Here is a 17,925-nt window from a genome sequence, read left to right as displayed (position 1 = left end):
GACTCCGGCAAGCACAGGAGGCTGGGGCTGAGCTACCGGTAAACTGAGCCAGCTACAGCCTTACCGAGATCCTACAGAGAGTAAAACTTAAGCACCCCAGCCTTTCATTCTGACAAGAGCAGTCGTTTGTGACATTCTTCTGACTACTGGCAGGTACGTCAGGCTGCTTCTAAGAATTACACAAAGCAGCGCACCGATGCAACTGAGTTTCCAAAGAGAGGAATCTCAGCTAAATATTTGGACAGGGACATTTCTAGACACTGCTAAGAGGAGAGGACAGGAGATTTTAAGCAGTTTTCAAATTAGATTCGGAAGCCAAGGCAAACCCTTTAACCTACCTCTGACCACGTACAACACAGGAATCCAACTGGACAAACAGCTTTTCCAACAAACCTAAAAATAGGGAGTCTTCATAAATTTTCAAAACTGTCCTTCCTTCCGCTCCAGACAGCCCTTGAGCTCTAGCTGTAAAATCCGGCTGACTTTGGTGCACTTCCATTGTAAGTTACTACAAACCTTAGACTTCTCTCAGGTCTTCGGTCTTCTCATCCCAGATGCTTAAACACAAGCAGAGAAACGCTCTCCGTGGGCAAGCTGTAGTTTCCGAATAGCAAGAAACTGACCTGAAAACTTACACATCCAGAGCACAGAGGTACTTGAAAGCATCATGAGGCCGGAGCTCAGCCCCGAGGCTGCGCTCCCAGGGCAGGAATGGCTGCTGTGAGGTCTGGGGAGAGTCAAGCCTCTCCAGTTCCCCAGAGCAACAGTCTCAAGCAGCCACCACAGTGACATCTACACATATACAGAATTATATTTAAATTCATATGGAATAATATTTACATGTTAATTAAGTTATACGTAGGAAAATAGGAAAAGTCCAGATGATGGTTTACAGACAAAGAAAAGAAAACTATACAAGACAGGAAGAGCCAACAGTAAACGCCACGATCTTCCCCTGCCACAGCAGGGCGGGACTTCCAGAGGGTTACATCTTCTTGATCTGATTGTCCAAGTCGTCAAAGTACGGGTGCTTGAGGGCCATTTTTCCAGAGATTCGTTTGGCTGGATCGTAGACCAGCATTTTCTAGAGAGGAAAAGGAAGAAACAAACTTAGGAGCCAGCTCTCTATCCACCCTTCCAAGACACTTAAATATCAGACACCTTGGTAGCCTGTTATAAATTATAAGATAAGCGCCCAGACAGCTTTAGAACCAAAACATAAATCTTCAGATTATCTAGCTAATTCTATCTACCTTGAAAATTAAATGTCCATCTGTTATTCACAACTGAAACAGTAGCGATCCTTTATAGTGTTTCCTGCGTGTCCACACAACCCCCTCCCCAAGCCAACAAAGGAAAAACCCACAGCGTGTTTTTATAAACACGGCTACAATGGATGGATTCATTACAGTCAACTGATTTATATACTCCAGATCTTAAATCTGATCGTGCATATTATCTTCAGAGAAAACTCAATAAACAGACTAAAAGCCCACCCCACCCAGACCGACAGGGCCTTGCGCTACAATGACCCTGAAACCCTCCTGCCTCTGCCTCCCAAATGTTGGGATGACAGGCAGGGGGTCACCACAACAGGTTGTGTGGTGCTAGACAGAGATCAAAGCCAAGGCCTACAGAGCTTTCTGCTGAGTAGTTTCCATGTGTGCTCACACAATTCACTCAGAATATCCTTGAGGATGTCAGTCTTCACAGCAAAAGGGAAAGCTGTGCCACGCTGTTTGGATTAAGACACCAAGTCTCTCAAGGACAGCGAGACACTTGCCAGAGTCCATGAATGTGGGAGAAAATAAAGCGAAATCTGAAGCCAAGTTTCATCAATAATTCACAGTGCTCTCCAGCTGCGACAGTTGGGTTCTGTGGGGCCTCGGAAGGACCAGACCCTGCTCAGTCAGCAGCCTGCGCTGCAGTGGAGGACAGGACAGTGAGGGCCACAGCACTCAGGCGGCAGGACCACAGCAAGCTTAGCTACTTCGTTCCTGGTGTCAGCTCAATGGAGGAGACTGGTGCACAGGACTGACTTTTGTTAAGTGAAGTGAAATCCTTTATGTTTAAAGACCTGAGAACCAAGTATGGAGCTCGACGATCAATGACCAACCCTCCTTCACCCACACCTCGAAAGCTCTGCCATCCATCCACAGACACACAGACACACACATACACACACACCACACCACACACCACACACACACACACACACAGACAAAACACAAACACAAGACACACACACAACACAAACACAAGACACATACAAACACACACACAACACAAACACAAGACACAAATACACACATACAGACAAAACACACAACACAAACACAAGACACATACAAACACACACATACAGACAAAACACAACACACATATATACAAAACACAAACACAAGACACACACACACACATACACACACACACACACACACACACACACACACACACACACAGAACAAGTAACTTTACTCCAGCGGATAGGCCCAGGATAGGGAAGGTCTCTAAGTTCACCAACAATACCAATGTGTAAAATCTGAGCAGCATTTGGTGGCGCCGTTTATAGATTGCAAGGGAGCTGAAAGACTGACTGGACTTTATTCCTTCTACAAACTCAGATTTTTAAACACTGCTCTACCTACACCGACTGTCCGAAAGGAGGCTGTGCTTAGTAATCCCAAACAGTAATTTTGTTTTCTGCGTTGTTTTTAAAGAAAATCACTGCTAATGGCGTTCACCGAGCCAACTGAAGAAAACCAGAATCACGTTAGTTTTGCTAGCCTTTCTGGGAGAGGAAACTAGGCCGGACCTGAGAAATAGAGTGTATGCTGTAAAAAGCCCGCATAGCACAATTTCCCAAGCAGACAACAGAATGCACACTGATAAACTGAGGGCTCAGTAGTGAACGCCCAAAACAAGGCTCACCATAACTCAGCAACATACACTCAAGTAAGGTGTGTGAGCCCGGCCTGTCCTACAGCGAGTGTCCACTGCAGCCTCCCACAACCAGAGGTAAATGACAAAGTCCAGCCCTGAGGCCCCTCAGACCACTTCACGCCTCAAAGGCAGCTGTCACCACGGGCACACCAGGCGTCCGGCTCAACTGCTGACTTTGCCCACTTCCAAGTCCAGGACTGAGCATGTTCCGTCACCCCCACCTGTCACACGAACATGCAGGGCACCACGATGGAGCCCTGAAGAACAGCTCACTTACCGAGAGCAAGTCCAAGCCGTTTTCATCCAGGTTCTTGACGTGGGACGCGAGGCTCCCCGGCTTCCACTTGGGGAAAGTGTTCTTGTAGTCCTGCAGGGACTCTACTTCTGGCCACACTTCGTTGTTAGGGGTGCCCAGAGCTCTGAAAGGAAAGCAGAGCCCTATCACATACACGGCGCCCTGATTATTTAACGGATGGGCTCTGAACAGCTTAGGCATAAACGCCATTACCTGAAGATCCTGAAGAGCTGGTCAATCTCGGAGTCGCCGTGGAAAAGCGGCTTCTTGGTCGCCAGCTCTGCAAATATGGTCCCTATGCTCCAGATGTCAACCGGGGTGGAGTAGCGAGCCGAGCCCAGCAGCACCTCTGGCGATCGGTACCACAGCGTCACTACCTGGCACAAGACAGATCACGCACGGCTGTCTTTTAGGAAGCTGTGCTGGTGTCACCGGGAACTTAAGCCAATGGCTACACACAAGTTACGAAGGGGAAGGTATTTTATGCCTGACTTCCGCTCATTAGTGGGTAAGAACAATAAACGCCTTGCTTTTCAGATCACCGAAGTCAATGGACCACAGCAGCTATGGCCTGACTGGGTACACACCCGGGTGGCACACGTCTTTATCCCAGCTCACCAGCACTCTGGAAGCAGAGGCAGGCAGATCTCCGTGAGTTTGAGGCCAGACAGACAGACAGACAAAACAACTTTCTTTTTCAACTTAATAGTAATATATGGTTTAAGAATGATGCTGGACAAAGTGTGCATTACGTTTACACGTAATGGTAGCTCCAATTACCATGAATAAGCAAGCTAAGCCAGGGGTTGGGGATTTAGCTCAGTGGTAGAGCGCTTGCCTAGCAAGCACAAGGCCCTGGGTTCGATCCCCAGCTCTGAAAAAAAGAAAAAAAAAGAAGAAAAAAAAAAAAAAAAAAGCCAAGCCAAAGTGGGTGGGACCCAGTTGATTAGTGATTTAGAACTAATTAGTTTATTTATCAAAATAGTGAATCTACGACCTCTGTGACCAATGAGGTCAGCAGCAGTTACGGCCATCAAACTGTCATACCATAAACTGTGAAAAAAATAAAATGGAATAGACAAGACAGAAGCCGCCCCAGTACAGTGGGTGGAGAGCTTCCCTACCACGCAGCATGTGCAGGACCAGAGACCTGCAGCCTTCAGCAGGCACAGCAGGGCACACGTCTGTGTAGTTTTAGCACCCAGGAAGCAGGCAGGCCGGAAGCAGGTAGCTACCCAGTCAATGAGGCCGGTTAAGGCTACAGAGAACTCTGCCTCAAACACCCAAGGACACAAGGAGGGACCACCACTAACTCCAGGTTCACAACTCCCCGGGCGCCAATGTTTCTAAGTCAATGCCCTTCCAGAAATACTAGAGAAACCCAGTCTGGTGGTGCGGACCTACAATCCCAGCTACTGGGAAAGCCAGTGCAGGAGTCCCAAGGCCAAAGTCTATCCACTCCGGTGACCTCAGGGCCAGCCGGGGCAAGTCAGTGAGACTTTCTCAAAACAAGGAGCAGGAACACAGTTCGGGGGCAGAGTGTGTGTGAGGCCTGTGGATCCAACCCCACTACAGAGGAAAATAAAACAGAGCAACCACATGAGATGCCAGCCATCCAGACCCCACTGACAAAGCTTGATGACAGGCCAAGGGCACAGCTCAGTGACAGAACACCCAGGCAGCACAGGCCAAAGACTGGGGTTCGGTCCCCAGTGCTCCCTCCTCCGCTAGCACTAATTGGCTCCTAAATTTAATCACAGTATCTCAGACAGCAAAACCTGCTTTTTAATTGATCTGATGACCACAGCAGGGTCCAATCAGGAGGAAGCACAGGTCTGGGAAAGGTCAATACAGAGAAATGAGAACTCCAAAAACTACAATAAAGCCCTTCCCTGAGGCAGCAATCAATCTCCCCGACAAACGATGCCAAAGATTCCATCTCCATTTCCATAGACCACATAAACGAGAGCGGATTGATAATAAAAAAAAAGCAATAAAGTGATACCACAGAACTTTTTTTTTGGTCTTCTGAGACATAGTTTCTTTGTGTAGGCCTGGCTATTCTGGAACTTGCCCTGTAGACCAGGCTGGCCTTGAACTCAAAGAGATTCTGCTGCCTCTGCCTCTGCTGGGATTAAAGGTGTGCACGACCACTGCCCAGCTGCAGAAACTCTTTTCAACCAAGTATTTCTTTCTTGGCTTAAAGACCAGAGGCAGCAATCCAGCAACCACACTCTCAGGGCTCTGCTCACCTCGTGTGTGTACACTCTTATCGGTATTCCAAACGCTCTGGCAAGGCCGAAATCTGCCAGTTTGATTGTTCCTTTGTCGTCAATCAATAGATTTTGAGGTTTCAAGTCTCTGTGAAGAACTCGTCGGGAGTGACAAAACACAATCCCCTGGAGGATTTGGTACAAGTAACTCTAGAAAAGAAACAAGCAAGTCGGAAACTTGATCATTCCACAAGATTCCTAGAGGAAAAAGTTCTGAAAAAAATAAATTATGACGCAGAGATAGCTGCCACAAGACGTTTTATGCCTCTTTAAACTAACATAAGACAGGCAGACAGGAAGCCTGTTTACACATGCAGTGTGCGTGTTATCAAAAGATGTATCCCACAGGAGCATTTAAAATTTTGTTCCCTGTCTTTACGTCAAAAGTTAGCTTACTGTGCAGAAGTTTCCTCAACACACTCGTGTCAACTGCTTCTATCTTAAATAAAATTGTTTTTTTTTTCCCATTTCTGTCACTTACACATTCATTTCCTCTTTGGAGACAACAGGGAAATATGTAAAACAGTTTAAACCGGGCCTTTGTAAAAGTTTATTGATAACCTAATTCTCTAATGTGTGCACAAGCGCTCACACGCACGCACACGCACGCACACTGCTCACTATCCTATGTGTGCATGTGCTCACACCTGTGTAGGTACCCAGGTCACAGGTGGAAGTCAGCGTCTTCCTCTATTGCTTCCACCCTTGATTTTGAGATAATATTTCTCATTAAACCTGAAGCTCACCATTTTAGCCAAGCTGGCTGGCCAGTAGTCCCTGAGACACAACAGAGCCACTCCCCCCTGTCCCTGCCTCTGTCCTTCCCGCTCTGGGCTTCTAGATGATAGAGGCTCAGCTCCTCACGCTTGTACCCTGAGCATTTTCCCACTGAGATGTCCCCCAAGCCCTCTACTCTTAAAGCAAAAGGAATCTCAAAGAAAAGTTAGGAGGTAGGAGAGGGCAGGAAAATACTGGCATTATTCTAATACTTGTGATCTTATATATTATGCCTTCAACAAAACAAGGTCCAAAAAAAACCCATTAAGAATATTGTGCTGGGCAGTTTTATGTCAACTTGACACAAGCTAGTTATTGGAGAGGGAGACAATTGAGAAGATGCCTCCAGGAGATTAGGTTGTAACGCCTGTAAGGCATTTTCTTAATTAGTGATTAAGGGGAGAGGGCCCAGCTCACCATGGGTGGCACCATCCCTGGGCTGGTGGTCCTGGGTTCTATAAGAAATAAGTCTGAACAAGCCAAGGGAAGCAAGCCAGTAAGCAGCACCCCTCCATGGCCTCTGCATCAGCTCCTGCCTCCAGGTTCCTGTCCTGCTTGAGCTCCTACCCTGACTTCCTTCTGAGACCCTTTCTTCCCCAAGTTGCTATGGCCAATAGCCTTCATCACAGCCAACACTGAGCCTGACTAAGTCATACACAGTGTAAGCACCGGCAATGGTTGGCACCACTAGCAAATCACCATGTGTCAGTAAAAAGACTCGCTGACCCACATTCTCATACAGAAAGCTGAGCGGTATTTCAGGCAGGCTGTGCATAAATGAGTAGACACAGTATATAAATGTCAAATAGAGTAACTGTAACAAAGCCCTGAGACTATTTAAAAGATACATACGGTGAGTCTTGGTAACAATGTAATAAAATAATAATTGACTTTTAGAGGCCATATGGCCCTGTTCAGCAAGATCTTAAATATAAGCACTTATTTTATCCCAGTTCCAAGGATTTATCTCTAACATGACATAAAGTGGCGGGCTTGGTGGCCCGTGCCTGTAATCCCCACCCTTGGGAGAAAAAGGCTGGAGGGTTAGGCAGCCTGGGGAGTTGAGCTCCTGAGGATTCACGAAGAACAGCCATCACTAAAGGAGGAAGTAACAAGTGGAAATGGCGTAGTAACTGTGAAAATGATTAAACCATTACAAAACAGAGACATGAGAGGGCTCACTCGTGTGCAGCACACATGGAGAACGACCCCACTGTGGTCGGACGCATACAAAACCAACGTGAAAAGTCTCAAGGCATGGACACAGCTCAGGGAATAAAGCTGCTTTAAGGTTAAGACTCCTTTACTACAGACATTTAAAGCCTACACACATTTGCTGAGAAAGGCGCTTGCCCAGTTATGCACAATGCCCTGGATCAAATACCCAGTCCCCCACACAAAGAATAATACATACATTTATTTTTTTTTCTTTTTTCTTTTTTTCGGAGCTGGGGACTGAACCCAGGGCCACTGAGCTAAATCCCCAACTCCAATACATACATTTATAATTTAACTGAAATAAAATGTTTACATCAACCAAAGCATATTTTTCACAGGGTAAGATCACCTAGCATCAGCGCTAGGTTCAGGCTGCTGTCACTGATCTGCACAGAACTGCTGTAGCCTTGTCCTGCCCTAGCAATGTAATATGTAGTCCATAGGGTAGTACTTAGGTCCTTAGACACTACTGTTCACTTCTAGAACTGTCTGGAAATAAGACAGGCAAAGGATGACGTCATCCGGGCAGAAGGAAGGAAGATAAGAGGCTTTCTATTTTCTTAGGTTTTCTAAGATCCAGCCACAAAACACAAGGATGGAGCCTACACTCAGAGGGCATTTAAGTATTAATAAAAGTACACAACTCTTTACCTTAACGAGCGAAGAATCCATGAACTGGCCAGGAGGGATAGAGTCCAGGTACTTCTTGAGATCCATGGACAGGAACTCGAAGATGAGATACAGCCTGGAGTCCTGCATGAGTACATCCTGCAGGCTGAGCAGAGCACGGCGTGAGTGCAGCAAGCAGCCCTGCCTGTCTGGCTTCCACACACACAAGTGCTGAACAGAACTCGAGGAAGGAAGCTCAGGGCAGTAACCTGCAGCTCCCTGTGCAGAAGGAGCTGGCTCGCGCCTCCTGCACTCCCAAAGCTGGCTGCTTGTGGACATTAAAGTTGAACCTAACTTCAATAGCTGTTCCCCAGGCCCAGCCCCAGTGCAATAGTTAGTACCCAGGTCAGGGGCAGAGGCCTGTCACCGCAGCTACCAGAGGCAGACGCTGAGGAGGCTAAGGCGGAGGGCCCTAAATTCAGAGGCTGCCTGGGGTGGAATGAACACAAGGCAACCTGGGTAATTCTGTGAGAGGGGTGGAGGCTGGGTGTGGTGGATTAAACCCATATTCCCTGCACTAGGGAGTTAGAGGACAGCAGTAAATGCCAGGCCAACCTAGGTGAGCTAGAGTAAAATCCTGTCTCAAAAATTCAAAACCCCAAATTAAGAGGCCAGAGGCTACAGTTAGTGGTAGAGAGCTTTCTTAGCATGCCCCAAGCCTTGGGTCCATCCAGTCCCTCGTACCAACAGAAACTCCAATGAACCACTAGACAGCTTCCTCAAAGACCCAGCCCAAATGAGTCAACAGAACATAGGATACCTCACGCCCCAACCCAGCTACTTGTCTTAGGAGCCTTTGGGACCTTAGAGGCCTTTGTGGACCAGGGCCCTAAAAGTAGGGGCTGACCAAGCTTCTCGTGGAAGGGGTCTCGCGGCTGCACCTTACTCCTCCAGCCAACTCTAGCATCATGTCTCAGATTCTCCAAACATCCGGTCCTCTTTAGCTCCTCCTGGCACCGCAACCAACAAGCAAGCAGGACTCTACCCCACTGGAACCAGAAACTGTGGAAAACTTTCCACATTAAAATGGATTTGCAGCAGCCCCGGGGAGAATGGGTTCAATTCCAACACAGCACACCTGACTATATTTGGATGTCGAAGTTCTTTTAACAGAGAGATTTCCCGGATTGCCGTACTGGGCACTCCTTCTTCCTCGCTTTCAAGTCTGATTTTCTTCATGGCCACGATCTGGCCAGTAGTTCTGTGTCTACCTTTATATACCACACCATAAGTCCCTGAAATAAAGCAGAGATTGTTTTAAAGTTGAGCTCTTTGAGGGGCCCATGAGAGAAATGCCAGCTGCGGTCAGATAGGTCACCTCACACACATTAACTACTTTCAAAAAGGAAATGAAGATGACTACACGCTAACACATACATGGTTTAGAGATAGAAGTCGCTGAGTCACCCTAAGTCTCCCAGGTAAGCTTGCTTCACAACCCAGCACAGGAACGTTAGGACATGGATCTCCTACGAGTTGCAATCCACCAATCAAACATCCTGCATGTAGTCAAACGCTACATAAACTTAAGACTGGGAAACAGTACCGAGAGGGGCACTGTGAGACTTTCACAAAACTGTACTGACTTAGGGTTTCCTTGATACTTTTACAACACATATCTCAAAATGCAGTCAACACTCCTCACCCAGCAGAGCGGAGACAGAAACACCGCACATTTTTATTAAACCCAATAAAGCTGCTATCATCTACGGAGGAGGAAGCTTCCTAAGCTCTGGGAATGTGGAAAACACGAGTGTCACAGGAACAACAATGGCAGTAAGGAGAGACACTGGGGAGCGGCAGACACATTGAGATGGGCTATCCGCTCTCTCACACCCGTGCTAGTCTCCAGGCACTGAAGGCCCTCGCTGTAAAACCTTTGTTGAAAAGCTTCTCACGACATCGTGTCACTTCAGCAGTGACCCTAACCCCAGGCCTGGTGCCACAGAGCTGTACTCACAGCAGAGCTATCCACCCAGCTATCCTCAAGCTGCTTGTAAGACTCAGGCAGGAGGATTCCAGGTTGGAGACAAGCTTCTCTACAGCCTTTACTCGCTCTAAGAATCCAGCCCAGTGGCCAATGCTTACAACAGCAAGCAGCTTGCTGTCCCCGGAAGCTCTGTTCCGCCATCCCTTAAATTCCAGGACAGTGTGTTTTCCTAAACACCAGTTAGTTTAGTATTACTTCAAATAAAATCCTTACTGTTTTGACGGAATGCTGGGTGATTAAATAACCACGCAATTCCAGATAAAAAGAACTGACAACATTCTGTCTGCAGAGCTCACGTGCTCCTTAATGGTGGAAACCAAGCTTGTCTGAAGTGCACAAGCAGCTAAACCATCAGCAAGATGATTTTATCAAAGAAGTCAATTAGTAAGGTATCTAAAAGATCAAGTAAGTTAACAGTGAATTCAGGATTCCTTCCGGCATCTTGGTTCCTCCTGGTGCCCTGGTGCCCTACTGCGTTCTTGACTAATGTGCAGAGCCACGATTGGCAGCCACCATCCAGTAACTGTTGATTCTTAAGACAACACAGACCTGCTTGTCTCTCAACTCCTGGCTCTTCTCAAGGAACTCCCGCAACAGGGCTAACCAAAGCACACTATTCACAAGCTAAACTAAATGCTCTGAAATTAAATATTCAGATTCTGAAGTATTTTAAGTTAACAAGGCCGGAGAGATGGCTCAGGGTTTAGACCGCACTGCCCTTGCAGAGGACCAATACCCACACCAGGCTCACAGCCTCCTGTAAATCCAATTCCAGAAGAGGCAACACCTCTGGCCTCCATGAGCTATGCACACCTGTACAAATGCACACATCCACACACTGAATTTTAAAACGTGTCAGACAAGTAAAAGCAAGAGTAAGATCTCAGTTATCCTGGGGTAAAGGCTTGATAACACTGCTTGGAAAAAGCCATGAAACCTCATCAAAAACAAATGTTTCTGGAGTGCTTACTAAATGCCAATGAAGGTCCCACCAACCACGTGTAGCCAGGCAACTGTGTAATCTGAAGACTGTCGCCCGGCACGGTGACCAACAATAACAATACCCAGGTGACTACGGAAGAAAACACTGATACGGGAAAAACACGTTACAACTCATTCACAGGTTTGACCAGGTACTTGGCAGAAGGAAATGTAGACAGTGATTACCTAGTTTTCAAATTATTTCAACAAGCCATCCAGGATCCCCTACAGAGAATCCGGAACAGCCAGGCACCGTGTAGCAGACAAGCCTCTAGGCCAGAGAATTCAGAGAAGCAGGTCAAGGTGCTGTAGGACCTGAACAGCAACTTTGAGAGATGCTGGGGCCCAGCCTTCATGACACGTAAGCCCAGAGCAGCTAGAAGGAATACCAAGTCTGCCTCAAGGAAATGAACAATTTCCTTCAACTGCAACATCGGTTCTCAATCTGCAGGCCGCTAGCTCTTTGGAGGGGCACACATATCAAGATAGTCTGCGTATCAGATATTTACATTATGATTCATAAGAATAGCTAAATCAGTTATGAAGTAGCAACAAAATTTTATGGTTGGGGTTACCACAGGAACTAAAAGGCTGCCGTGTTAGGAAGGCTGAGAACCACTGCACTAGAACAAGTCAAAGATGGCTTCCGAAAGCCCTACCCAAGGGCATCAGAGAAAGGGCATCACCCAACTTGACAGGTGAGTGGCAATAGACGATGCTGGCAGGGTAAGTGGTCACCATGTAAAGAGACAGCTGCTGGGATGGTCACATTAAAAAAAAGAAACCCCAAGGCACACTAGTCACTGCCTGGGCCACTCCTGGTTTACTAAATCCCCTGCCTTGGTTTTAATACCCGGTGTAAATGAGGTCTCTAAACAGATAAAACCGTCCTCAACTTAACCCACATAGAAACAAGTTCCACTGTTTTCTCCTGGAGAGCTACGAATGAAGTCTTGATCCTAGGTAGAAATATGGAAATTCTGTTGTGGGGAGAGAGAAAACAAAAGACGGAAATAGGAAAGGATTATTTTTCACTCTTTGTTTATGTCACATAGGCCTAAGCATTGTTTAAAATACGACAGAAAGGAATTGAACACCATGTGATAGCCACTAGGTTTTAGTCACCCTTGCCCATGGTGACCACACAGAACACCGCCTGCTTCATTTGTCAATTACGGCATCCAGTTTACATAAAACTTAGAAAAAAAGACTTAAAATGTATTGCAAAGTTAGCATAACTTTACCCACCTCATTTACTCCCCCAAACACAAGCATCTGGGATATCCAGTTCCGGAAGTGAGATCAGCCTGGGGAATACAGCCCAGCAGTACCGTGCATGAGGCCCTAGAGTCTTTAGCAAAGAATCAGGAGAATTTAAATTCTCCTGATCAACAAACACCTTGTGCTTCAGGTTGTAACTAAAGTATGCCTTACTTAACACCCAGACAAAAGCAGCCCAAGGAAGGGTTTGTTTGGACTCAGAATGGCGGTTTGAGTCCCGCAGCAGCAGTAGCAGCAGGTACTAAGAGTAAGGTTCACTCTGGCTTGACTCCCTCTCCATCTACGCAGGCCAGGATCTCAGGCAAGGAATGGCACCCACATTTCGGGGAGGGTCCCGCCCACTTCAATTAATAGCGTCAAAATAATCCCCTGCAGGTGAGCTCAGGGCGATCCCAGATTCTGTCAAGGGGGCCCCGACCACCAATTATAACAGCACATGCGTGCACATGCACACAAATGCATCAATGACTGCACTCAGTAAATGGTTTTGCGTTCCGTGGTAGCATTGTTACATTCTTGTCAAAAAACGTTATGCTAAAAACCACTCACCTTCTCCGATTTTCTCTATTTTGATATAGTCCTCCATAGTTACTCAACAGGTTACAACGGACCCTAAAAGGAGGGGAAACATGGCTGTGATCATGTGCTATTACTAATTCAAAGCAGTCGAAGTATCCGGAAGACAGACATCCCGGAGGAGTGTTTTCCAGAGCCTCCAGCATAGCCTGCCACTATCCGCCATTCCTTCAGGCGGTATTGTTGGGCTTTACCTGCTCCTGCAGTGAAGCGTTCCGAGCCTTCTCAGACACTGCCTTTGTATATTCTATACAGTGTTGTACTTAGCCCCTTCACATTCACAAACCAAGCAGGCCTGTCAACCCAGCTACTAAGGAGACTGTCACACAGCCAGCTAAACGACTTAGTGACACTATGTCTCAAAATAAATAAGCAGTAGTCCCTGACCCTCGGGACTAAAAGTTTCAAAACGGAAGTATAATGATTTTAATGCCGGTATTTCGACACGTTGCTACTGTACTAAAATTGCTTTATTTTTTTTTCCTTTAAAACAATGAGAATCTGTGAGAAGGAAGCTGTGCATGATGTAATCCTATCGTAAGGAAGAGCAAGTTCGAGGCCAACCTGTGGCCTAGTTTGCTGCAGCCCTGTCTGAGAAAGAAACAAAGTACGACTGTAAAGTCCAACCCCTAGAAAGGAAGGACAGTCGTTTTTAATAAAAGCTTTTGTTTACTTTAAAAGCATTCAATTCACTTGAAACAGCATGAACTCCTAGCTGCACAAGTGAAGTAAATCTTTTCGGAAACCAGCCACAGACAATCCCACTCAAGACTCAAGACTTGGAGGGAATGCCAATAAGCCCCTTAGAAGGAAGTGTGTGAGGTGATGAGCTGGCCAGTTTAGGTCACATTGTCACAAGCTGAAGTCACCAGAGAGGGAACCTCAGTTAAGAAAATGCTTCCATCTGATGGGGCTGTAGGCAAGCCCTTAGGGCATTCTCTTAATTAGTGATGATGGGAGAGGGCTCAGCCCATTGTGGGAGGGGCCATCCCTGGGCAGAGGGGCCTTCCTTCTAGAAGAAAGCAGGCTGTGCAAGCAATGTGAAGGAAGCCAGGAAGCAACACCCCTCCATGGCCTCTGCATCGGCTCCTACCTCCAGGGTCCCGTTCAGACTTCCTCTGTTATGGAATTGTGATGAGGAAGTACAAGACAACTAAACCCTTTCCTTCCCAAGTTGCTTTGCTTTGGGCATGGCTTTTCACCACAATAATAACCCTGACTAAGACAGTTTGTATAAAACCCTAATCACACGGGCAAAAATATCATGAGCAAGGGAGGAAAAAAAAACCTTGGCTCACAAAGAATGGCAGAAAAAAAAGAAAAGAAAAAACTAAGCGCCTTTTCCTTGAAAGCCCTGGGCAGATCCTTACGAATGAACATCAAGGAATAGCTGACCTTATGTGAGCTGGTTCTTACAGATCCCTTTCCACTGTAAAATCAGCTCTGTGGGGTGCGGTGGCACAGCCTGGAATCCCAGCTCTTGGGACTGCACAAGGAGACAGGAGTTCAACAAATAAAAAAAAAAAAAAAGAAAAGAAAATGTAAACCTGTCCAAGAGCCTTGCCAGGCATCCCACTCATACGCCTAAGTTTGACTCTCAACTATGTATATGTTTAAGAAATTACAATGCACACCCCCCCCCAAAAAAACCCTTTCTTCAATACAGAGACGTAATAGAACTATTGTACATTAAACTGTGCCGCCACTTCTGCACGGACAGCAAAGAGTTAATGTGTCTTCAAAACTGGGCTCACCCCTTCCAACCTTTTCCAGCCTCCTGGGGCTGGTGTTAAAAGCTGCCCAGGGTATCCAAGTTTGGGGGGTTGGGATAGGGGTATGGTGGTCCACGCACCAGGACCTTCATCATTACTTATGTTTTAAGACGATCAAGGATGCGATGGTATCCGCGGTTCTCCCTCTCTCTGTTTCTTAGCCTGCGTAGCGTCTGTGGCCGTCTACAAGCACCCGCAACTAAAAATAAACGATCCTACACTCTCTTGGCTCTGCACCTTGGTGGGATTGCTTTTTGAACGACCACGGGTCTGTTTCTCCGGCAGTACCGACTTGAAGACCTCCGAAAGCAGCTGGCCTGGTGCAGCCCAGCTCCGCACAGGCAGCCAGCAGGGCCTGGGACCCAACTTGGCACCCCGCCCACACCCGGGGCTCCAGCGAGGCCCTGCGGGTCTGCAGGAACCTGGAGCTCGCGTCCGGGCCTGCTCGTCTGCAGGACCCCGGGCTTGGGTGAGTCCTGTTCCTCCATAGAGGATCCCCCAGCCCCGGGTGAGCCCTGCCCCTCCACAGGGGACCCCAGGCTCGGATGAGCCCTGCACCTCCATTGGGGACCCGGGGCTCAGAGGAACCATGTTCCTCCATAGGGGACCCCGGACTTAGGTGAGGTCATGCCCATCCATAGGGGACCCCAGGCTCAGGTGAGCCCTACAACTCCATAGGGGACCCCGGGCTAAGCTAGGCCATGCTCATCCATAGGGGATCGATCCCAGGCTCAGCTGAGTCCTGCACCTCCATAGGGGACCCCAGGCTCAGGGAGGCCATGACAGTCCATAGGGGACCCTGGACTCAGGTGAGGCCCTACCCGTCCACAGGAGACCATGATCTCACGTGGAGGCTCTACCCGTCCACAAGAGGGTCCCCCGGACTCACAGGATGTCCTGCCTGTCCCCCCCGGGGGGACACCCCGGCTCCCGTGGAGCCCCCGCAGGCCCTGCCGGCACCCTGCCGGACTCAGGCCATACCTCTCTGTTCCCGCGGCGGCCACACCGCAGTTCCGGACTGCGCGGACGCAGCAACTCCGGGAGCTTAGAGGCCGAGTGCCAGCAGTTTCAAACTCACCGCGGTAAAGCTCCCCGGATCCGCCAATCCGATTGCACGTAGACGTTCAAAGGAGCCAATCAGAGCCGAGCTAAGCTACGGCCCGGGCTGCCTGGGAGTGCAGAGCGCGAAAGGGAGCGGAAACCGCGGCCGGAGGAATTGCAGGAGGGCGGGCGCCAACTGACTCTTGAGCTCTGCTTTCCTTCCAATGTCGTCTTGTTGTTTCTGGACAGTCTAATCTGTTTTTTCCCCCTCCCTCTCCCTTTCTATTTGTAACTTCCCTTCAGGATTAACACAATTAAAATGTATTGCATTTAGATAGCCAGCCACAAAGGTGATAATGCCACTACATCAAGAGTTTCTTATTTTTACTACTTTTATTTTGTTTGGTTTTGCTTTTTTTGAGACAAGTTTTCTCTGTGTAGTCTTGATTGTCCTGGAACTGGCTCTGTCAAAAAGGCTGGACTTGAACTCACAGATATCAGCATGCTTCTGCCTCCTGAGTGCTGGGCTTAAAGGTGCGTGCTGCTGCCACCACCACCTGGTTACTGCTAACATTTAAAATTACTGGAGTTGGAGATTTAGCCCAGTGGTAGAGCACTTGGTCCTCAGCTCCAAAGGGGGAAAAATTACTTTATGATTATGCCTTTCGAAAATATATATTAAGCTGAGGATTGTGGCACGTGCCTTTAATCCTAGCACACACAGCAGCAGGCATGTGTGTGTGCATATGTTGTGTGTATGTGCACGGGTATATGTATGTGCACATGTGTGTATGTATATGTTTGCGTATATAAACATCTGTAGCTATAATATATATATGTATATATATATATACATAATATTAAGTTTCACTGTGGAATTGTCAAATGCTATTGGTCTGTGTTAATTCTTCTCATCCTTCTCCAGTAACCCTAGTACCCCCATCTCGAAACTGCCCACCCCCATAGCCTCCCATGTCCTGGCACCATCTCCACGACTCTCATTTTTCCCTTCTCGTGACCCTTCCTTTGTAGTTCAAAGCTTATATACACACTAACATATGACCACTACACGCTAGGATCCGCATATTTGAAAGAACATGAAGTCGCTGTCTCAGTATATCTCTGTTAGCTCCCTTGATGTATTTCCCAGATGGCCCCATGTTCCATGATTACAGTTTTGCTAATGAGTGATTAGTGGCCAGCAGAAGGATCACATTTAAAGTGTCTGGAGAAGACAAGGGCAAAGGAACCAATGAAACCCTGAAAGACACCCTGGAAACTGAAAAGAGAAAATGCCCGCCTATCTGTGATTTCACACTTATGTATCCCTGCTTTGGTTTTACATTATGTATAAAATGGTAACACATTAAATGCTTGGACATATCTCCACATAAGAATGTTAAATACTGGGCTGGAGAGATGGCTCAGAGGTTAAGAGCACTGACTGCTCTTCCAGAGGTCCTGAGTTCAATTCCAAGCCACCACATGGTGGCTCACAACCATCTGTAATGGGATCTGGTGCCCTCTTCTGGTGTGCAGGCACACGTGCAGGTAGACTACTGTATCCTAAATAAATAAATCTTAAAAAAGAAATGTTAAATATCCCTTAGAAAGCAAACCGTGTGTGTCTGTCTATATCTGTGTGTCTCTTTCTCTTTCTCTCTATCTCTGTGTGTCTTGTTTGTCTGCCTCTCTTTTTGTCTCCCTGTGTGGGTGTGTGGGTGTGTGTTTTGGGGGGAGAGGGGATTGTCTCTCACTCTCCCAAAACAACAGAACAAGAAACAGACAAACAAAACCCACAAAACCAAAATCAAAACAAGCAAAAGACTAATTAGAAAAACAGAGACAAAACAAAGCAAAATCAAACAAAAGTCCACAAAAAGACCATGGAGTTCATTTTGTGTTGGCCAGCTACTCCTGGGCACTGTGCAGACCCTGAAGTACAGTTGATAAACCCGGTTGCACTGCCTTGGAGAAACTGACTTTCCCTTGGCGACTCTGGCATCAGTTGCAGGTAGCTTCTTGGTTAGGAGCGGGAGCCCATGTCTGCTTCCCCTCTCCATGATGGGTCTCCATTTGGCTTGACCCTCTGCAGGCCTTGCATGTACT

The 17,925-nt window shown here is 47.4% G+C and overlaps 1 protein-coding gene across 1 annotated transcript; it reads right to left on the bottom strand.

Moving 5' to 3' along the window:
• Nucleotides 1-791: 791 nt before the first annotated feature.
• Cdk1 (cyclin dependent kinase 1) lies at nt 792-15,843 on the bottom strand. The gene is made up of 8 exons (XM_032888979.1): nt 15,757-15,843; nt 12,977-13,039; nt 9,254-9,410; nt 8,158-8,281; nt 5,491-5,661; nt 3,452-3,615; nt 3,221-3,362; nt 792-1,084 (listed from the first exon to the last, which is right to left on the bottom strand). Exons 2-8 carry the CDS (start codon nt 13,011-13,013, stop codon nt 986-988), a joined length of 894 nt encoding a protein of 297 aa, XP_032744870.1. The 5' UTR covers nt 13,014-13,039; nt 15,757-15,843; the 3' UTR covers nt 792-985.
• Between the last annotated feature and the right edge of the window lie 2,082 nt (nt 15,844-17,925).

This window comes from Rattus rattus, chromosome 18, assembly GCF_011064425.1.
Source record: "Rattus rattus isolate New Zealand chromosome 18, Rrattus_CSIRO_v1, whole genome shotgun sequence".
Lineage (NCBI taxonomy): Eukaryota > Metazoa > Chordata > Mammalia > Rodentia > Muridae > Rattus > Rattus rattus.
The sequence above is the reverse complement of the archived record's forward strand: the minus strand, read 5'-3'. Positions and strand labels throughout refer to the sequence as shown.